We start from the raw sequence: 7,723 nt of genomic DNA on the forward strand, positions 1-7,723 counted from the left end.
CTGAAAATACATGATTTAATTTGAATAAGTTACAAGAAGTCTTAAGAACCAGAGTGGAGCGGTTAATTGTGAAAATCTAGAGATGACAGTTAAAGTTTCTGTCACAGGGTCTATCCCCACCAAGACACCCTCAAATGGCTGGCCAGGTGCAACATGTGCATCCAACCTCAGTTTCCTCTTTTTCAGTCCCCAGAGCCAGCTGAGTTGCCCCTTCTTTTCTTACCAACAAGACCAGCAGCCATCTCACCCACCCAGGAAAGGAAAGTGGTTCTTCTCACAGTCTAACAGATCCTCTGTTTTCTGGAATCATTTATTAATGTGTGCCTCAACTCCCACGTCCCTCAGACTGAAACAGTTCACAAACCCTAAAGTTGAAGAGGCAGCAGTTCACCAAGTTTGTTGTCCCTGTGCCTATCCTGACACACACACACACCCCTACCTCTCCAGGTCATTTAGTTACCTTAGGCAACAATCCCTACTCCATGACTCCTGCAACCCTACTTCAGGGCCTCCACCTCACTGACCAGTCTCCAAATTTCTTACAACTCTTCCACTGCAACTGTCACCTCAGGGCTCCTGCAGTGTTCCATTCCCCAGGCTTCCTTACCCCTTACTGAGCTTCTCCAGAATCATCCTCTGCCCCTAGCTGAAACAGATATTCCCCTTTACCGAGGAACTGCATCATAAGACTTCCAGTTGGTGGAGTTCCCCAGCTCCAGTCAGTCCTGACCCACCAACTCTGCCCAGTTCTTCCTCTGGGCCAAATCATCTTCCCTGCCAAGAAGCTCCCAACTTGTGCTCTCTCAGGGGAAATCAGGAGATGCTCATACAGCTTGCTCCAGAAAACCCTTACCTCCCACTTCCTGCCTCTTCTTCCTCCTTGTCCTAACAAATCCTAGGTTTTCAGACACCAGGTGCTTTCTATCAGGCAGCTAATTAATCACAGGTGAACTGGACCAACTCTCAAATGGGCCAATCACCCTGTGACAGTTGTAATGCATCATTTAATCCTGTTCCACACCTTGGGTGTGGGGGAAACTACAACAATAAGAAATATTCCTTGTATGCAGTGAAGCAATTGAGAGTTTTTCAGTGCAGGTAAGAATAATTTAATATTTCAGAACTCACCATCTCTAGTTTATAGGGAGCAAACTTTAGAGCACTATTAGTAGAGATTGCTTTAAAAACTATGGAGAAGGCCAGCATTGGGAATTGACCTCTGTAATGCAGCACAAAACCATTTTGATAAAAAATGGCTCTTTTGACCAACTGAAAATTCTCCAACAAAATTTTCCTGTTGGTTGAAACTGACTTTAAAAAATCCCATTCAAATGATCATTTCTCAACAATCTGGTGATATGTTTTGAATAATCGTTTGTTTAATTAATAGGTACTAATGGCCTTAACTCTCATTTCATAGACAAATTCTAATCTCCAATGCACTCCATTTTTGGCTGAACAACACAAAAAAACCCCACACCACTGCATAACAGATGCTTGCCTCACAAAAAGTCTGTCTGGAAGGCTTAGCTCCAGTAAGCTACCTAATTTCCTTTTTATTCCCCCAATAAGATTCAATTAGGCAGACAACCTTGCTCTGATGTTCAGTTAATTGAAGCTCCACCATATTTTCAACAAACCAGCCACAGGCTAGTACGACTGATTTGCTGGTATCATTAGCAGGTTCTGGCAGCCTTTTAGATCATGGTTGAATTAATGCATTTTGCCTATGATTACACAGTCATTATAATAAAGCCTACTAAGCTATTAGCCATGAGTTCTCCCCCGTGAAGAATACAGCTCTTTAGTCAGAAGTGGATGAAATGAATTCCTACATGCCTTTAGGTTATTACACTGCACGAGCCTAAACTATCTCACTCAACATGATCAGGCTTCCTCAGACTTGTAGTTAAATAGATGGTGAATGTTTCTGGAAAAAAAATGAAGGCTTTTACAGCTAACAAAACCTTAATGAGACAATAGGACATTGTAATTTAAAGGTCTTTGTGAGGTAAAACAATGGAATATTCTGTATAGTCAGCATAGTACTGAGTTGTAGTAATCTTCTTCGGTACTTCAACCCCACAACTGCAGCAACTCCAGCCTTGACACCCCTTTCCACGTACTCCCTGCAACTTTTCCCATGCATGTGTGTGAAGCATGTATGACATGATGACCTGTTGAGGTACCTTTCAGCCTTCGTTTCTATGATTCTATGCTAGCCAAGCCACTTCCCTCTCCTTATTTAAACTCCTCCTTGTAAATCACTTCTGCTGTTTGTCAACAAGAAAATAGTGAACTATGCATAATATCAGTTATATTTAATAGAAACCCACTGTGTGCAAACTCCATATCAAAATCATGGCATGATCTTGGTCTTACCTTTGTTCTTCCCTTGCCTCCTACCATGTTTCTCACCCTTTTGTTGCATTACTTTTGAAACTAAATTGGAAACTCTGAGTAGGGACTCTTTCTATAGAGAACTAAGAGCCTAGAACACTACAGAGCTCTGGAAGAGAGGATATTCTGAACAATCTAGCTGTGCACATGATGGCCTATGTTATGTTCTTTACTTGCTTCTCTTATCCATCCTCTTCTGATCCTTCGTATTGCTTGTTATACTCACTACTGCATCATGGCTTAGTTGATCCAACAACATCTTGCACACAACCAATGGTTCACTTGTGCAGAACCCATGGCGTCTGGGGGTTCTTTCTGGGCACAGCAATCCACCTACATGCTAGGATTGGTGCCCTAGCTTGTAAACTGTTCAAGGTAATAAATAGTTTTATACATCCCCAGCATAATAGAGTCCTGATCTCAGCTGAGGCCTCTGATGGTTACTGTAAAAAAACCAACATAAAAAACCAAGTTGAATCGCAACATAATACAATTAACTACCCATGGTGTTTTGCATTATTGTTCTAGGAAATTAAATGCAGTACCCAAAGGAGGACCTGGGAGTACCATTGGGTGAAATGTTTCATACAGAATAGGACTGTGTGAGTAAATAATATTCTCACTCATTGTTTATGTTTTGTATCTTAGTTTTACAGGTGCTTTTGTGCACTTCTGAAATGTGATAAAACATCTGCTACCACCAGCAACAAGTTTTCTTCAAAGACCACCCGAGTGTGCCGCACTACACCAAGGGTACAGGATAACAACTTCACCTTTGTTGCTGCATCTGCAGAACCGCCATCCTCGGAACGGCAGGAGGCCACTGTTAGCTTGCAGAATCCAGAGCCAACCACAGACAATGGCCGAGGGGCAAAAGGAGAAGTGCTGCTTGTATCTCACTATAGCACTTAAATCAATGCAAACACTGACTTATACTATGTGATTTGGGGGTGTTGGTGGACAGGAGAAACACCTGTCACCTGGTTTTGTGAGTTTGCCTACCACTTAAAGTGATGTATGTTCAATCCACCAACAAGCTGTTGCCATTTACCAGGATCTTCAGGATCTGATGCCCTTATTATACCCACTGCAAGTGTCAGGTGTTCCATCCTGGAATTTGTCAGGATATTTCATCACTGAATAGAAACCCAGCAAATGAGTAACTTTTTCTCCACTGGCATGCAACATCAGCAGTATTCCAGAGCATATCCTTTTCTCAAATTATGTAAATATGTGCTTTGGATTATACATATCTTAAACTCATTTAACTCTTCAGTACAAGCCTGCATACATTATAATATTTTAATATCTTGAGCCACTCCGAAATTAAGCTATACGTATTGGACATTTGCCAAGTTTAATTCTTGCTAGATAAACTATTCAAAAAACAATACACATTTTTAGGATTCTTGAAGGATTCTGATTTTGGGAGAAGACGGGAAGTTAAGCTATAGTTTTTGTGGGGATATCTGGTAGAGATCTAGTCACTTGCTTAAGCAAACAAGGCAGCAAAGAGATCTATCTTGCCTCTCTCCAGAGCCATGGATCTATAAATAAATTCAAAATTGTGTAACTGAGCATGAGTTCAGAGAAGCATCATTATTCAGAGCATGACGATGATTGATCCTGCAGATCATTGCACTGATGTCTGGATTTGTGAAGATTAAGGGCTTTTGGAGAGCATATTCTTGCCTTTTGAGGGATGGAGAAGGATGCACGCCAACCATGTCTTCAACCATTCAGTGTAATTTGATCTACAAAGAGGCACAGTGTTGACATATTGCAGTGGAGAAAGTAAGTCATCCCAGTCCACAGTCACAAATATGTTGAAGAGTTTCCTTGGTAGTCATCAATATATTAGTGGGCATATGCCTCTGTTTTACCTGCAGGTTTCTGGTTTTTCATAAGGTGTCCAATGAACTTCTTTCAGGACACTTAAGTGTCTCATTTTGGGGGTTTCAAAACACTTGGTTTTTGTAACTTGAAAGTGTTCAAAACATATTGCTATACAAAGAAGAGTTTGCTCATTATTTATCAAGAAAAAACAGTCCAGTGTTCACTGTATTGTGAAGAGTTGAGAGTGCAGACACTAAAAAATGCTCTATTTCTCAAAGTGAAAATCAATGGCACTTAACATTCTGAATGAGTTTCAGGAAACGTATGCTACTGGAAAAAAAATGTCACTGTTAAGTCAGAGTAGGGGTAGTGTCACCAGTACATTTTTAAAAAGATATATACAGTAACTCCTCACTTAACACCGTCCCAGTTAATGTTGTTTTGTTGCTGATCAATTAGACAATATGCTCATTTAAAGTTTCTCAGTGCTCCCTTATAATGTTGTCTGGCAGCTGCCTGCTTTGTCCACGCTTGCAAAAAGCTCATTGGAGCTAGCTGGTGGGGGCTTGGAACTGGCAGCCCCTCTGGCTATCAATTGCCGGGCACTTCAGATGTCCCTTCCCCCCTCTGCTTTGGAGCTGCTCCTGGGAGCTTCCTGCTTCCTGTGCAGGGGGTGAGGGGGGAAAGAGGGGTGCTAATGTCAGGATGTCTCCCTCCCCCTGCTCCCCAATCCTGTACTCCTTTTCCACAGTGCAGGGCAGGGGACACAACAGGGTCAGGATGGAGGGAGCTTGCTGGCAGCAGCTGCAGTCTCAACTTGCTGATCTACTTAAAAAGGCCACGTATTTAGTGTGGTCAGCATGCTTAAAGGGGCAATGCACTTCTCTCACAGACATGGTGTGTGTCTCTGTTTCTCTCTGCCATGCTGTGTCTCTTCCCTCCATTCATGCTGCCTTGTAGAGTGTGAGGCTACATTAACAAAGTGTTAACCCTTGAGGGCTCAGCCAAGTGCTAGTTCATCATTTAGCAGCAAGGCATTTCCTGGGAAATATCCCACTCTCTTCCTCTACCACCTCAATCAAGCTTTGCAATCATTGCTGGGTACAGTATTAAATTGTTTGTTTAAAACTTATACTCTGCGTGTGCGCATGTGTGTGTGTGCATGCACATGCACACACACCCACACAGCATGCCCACACATGCACCCTTTTGTCTTGCCAAAAAAATTTCCCTGGAACTCAACCCCCCACCACCACTATTTACATTAATTCTTAGGGGGAAATTGGATTTGCTTAACATTATTTCCCTTAAAGTAGCATTTTTCAGGAACATAAGTACAATGTTAAGCAAGGAGTTACTGTACTTGTATGAATATTTCAATACCCACAAGAGGCTAGAGCAAGGATCAGCAACCTTTGGCATGCAGCCTGTCAGGGAAATCTGCTGGTGGGCTGGGACGGTTTGTTTACCTGCAGTGTCCACAGGTTCAGCCAATTGCAGCTCCCACTGGCCACGGTTCGCCATTCCAAGCCAATGGGGGCTACAGGAAGCAGCAGCCACCACACCTCTTGGTCCGTACTGCTTCCCGATCCCTGGGCTAGAGCATCAGCTAGTGTGAAATGATGCTTGTAGACTCAGTATTTCCAAACCCATGCTTGAGCATCCACACTGCATTATAAACCTGGGTTTACAATTGCTGGAGCCAGGTCTTACAGCTGCGCTAACATATCTATGCTGCACTATGCAAACCTTCTGACTTTGGGTCTGTGGCTTGAGCTGCATCCACACTGCAGAGTGACAGGGCTTGGATCAGAATCACAGCAGGACTCAAGCTCTCACCTACCACCAACCCACCTTAGCAGGGTCCTATGACCCAGATCCCAAGTGCTTGCTGACCCAAGTCAGACTAATTGATGTGTGGACAGAAGAGGGGTTTGGGCTTAAACCTGTGTTAGAGTTTAGGCTTAGTATGCAGTGTAGACTTAGACTATAGGAAAGCAGGAAATACCATGTTGGGGACCTTCCTCCTAATCTGTTCTCTGTAACGTAAGTGACCTCTGCCACTTTCATCTGCCTGCAGAGTACGCCATTCAGAAGCTGGTGTAAGTCAGTGTGGCCAGACCAATTTCAGTGCATCAGTGCCAGTTTCTATATTGCTGGCCCAGACTACCTTTCCTAGGATGCACACTGACAATTCAGCCAGAGGGGAGGCAATGCATCATGGAAGTAATAGTCTGACCAGGGAGCCCAGCCCATAGAGAATGGAGAGAAATGATACACTTAAACCACAATTCCCATGAGACACCATGACAGCTCAAGCAGTTCAATGCTGAAGTGTCCCAAACCAAAGTGTTTAGATTTGGGTCAGCCCCAAACAAACATACATACATTTTGTTTCTATTTTCCTATAAAAATTTTGAAAAAAATCACAGCTAATAAAGTTTTCTTGTGGAAAGTTGAGATTGTGGAAGCTATTCTCCATTGAAAAAACATGAGTGGAAAATTCCTGTTCAGCTCTACTCAAAAAGGTTCAGGGGTCATTTTGGAAAGATGACTAAAGACTTGGGCCTGATCATCCCATTAATTGAAGTCAATAGGAGATGCATCACTGGCCTTTGGATACTCATCTGAACTTTATCCAGAGAATCCCAAACTTCTTGATCCTGCAAAGCTTGGCAGAAACTTTCAAGAGAAGTATCTCTCACAGTACTTCAGAAATTTCATGTATTGTCCCAGACAGAATCAGGAAGTACCAAGAAACACAGAAATAAGTAACATTAGGAAAGAATTACACACATTTTGATATTTAAAAGTGGTTAAGATGAGTTTGTTTCAAGTGGCCATTTTAGATTTTTCTTTATCCAGGGCTAGAAACCCAAGAGGTCCTTTATCATCAAATTTCAATTATTGCTTAGAAAAAAGAAGCCAACATGCACTTGATGGAAGTCAGAAATATGGCAGACATGTTGAACTGCATAAGATTGTGAAACCTTGGTGGTGTAATGTTGATGGCAGGGTAAGCAAACTTCCGGCAGAAAATGAATATCACACACAAGCAGGTTTGTTCCAGTGCTCATGCTGTCACAAGAGATACAGCATGGAGGTGTGGAGTAGGATGTCAGTGCAGTTCTGAGAATATTAGCAAACAGCTGATTATCTGGGGACCTTTAAACATGGACAAAATACAGTACAATGTTACTTTATAGTTCAGAAGGTGAATAAAAAAATGGAGGCATACAGATTAAACCAATTTAAATATATAGGCCTGTATAAAAGTCACCCTTTCAAGTTAGATGACATTTTTCCTGATCTTGAGGGTAGAATGTAAACTAAAGTTTCATTGTAACTATTTAAGTGTTTTCATTACCCCTGTTATTGAGAGCCTTCTTATTTGTATAACTACACAAACTGCAATCAGATTTCTTGTATAATTCATTGTTCTTGGATCAGAATCTCAGTAAGTATGTGAATGACGCCTGGTATTTTT

General features: G+C 42.1%; 1 protein-coding gene across 1 annotated transcript in view; it reads left to right on the forward strand.

Annotated features, from left to right (window-relative positions):
• Positions 1–3,312, forward strand: part of LOC115657665 (vertebrate ancient opsin-like) — a 150,602-nt gene extending 147,290 nt beyond the window's left edge. The window contains exon 4 of the mRNA XM_030575748.1: positions 3,049–3,312. Within this exon, the coding sequence (XP_030431608.1) occupies positions 3,049–3,312 (264 nt within the window). The remainder of the gene's footprint in view (positions 1–3,048) is intronic.
• The last annotated feature ends 4,411 nt before the right edge of the window (positions 3,313–7,723 follow it).

Source organism: Gopherus evgoodei, chromosome 9, assembly GCF_007399415.2.
Source record: "Gopherus evgoodei ecotype Sinaloan lineage chromosome 9, rGopEvg1_v1.p, whole genome shotgun sequence".
Lineage (NCBI taxonomy): Eukaryota > Metazoa > Chordata > Testudines > Testudinidae > Gopherus > Gopherus evgoodei.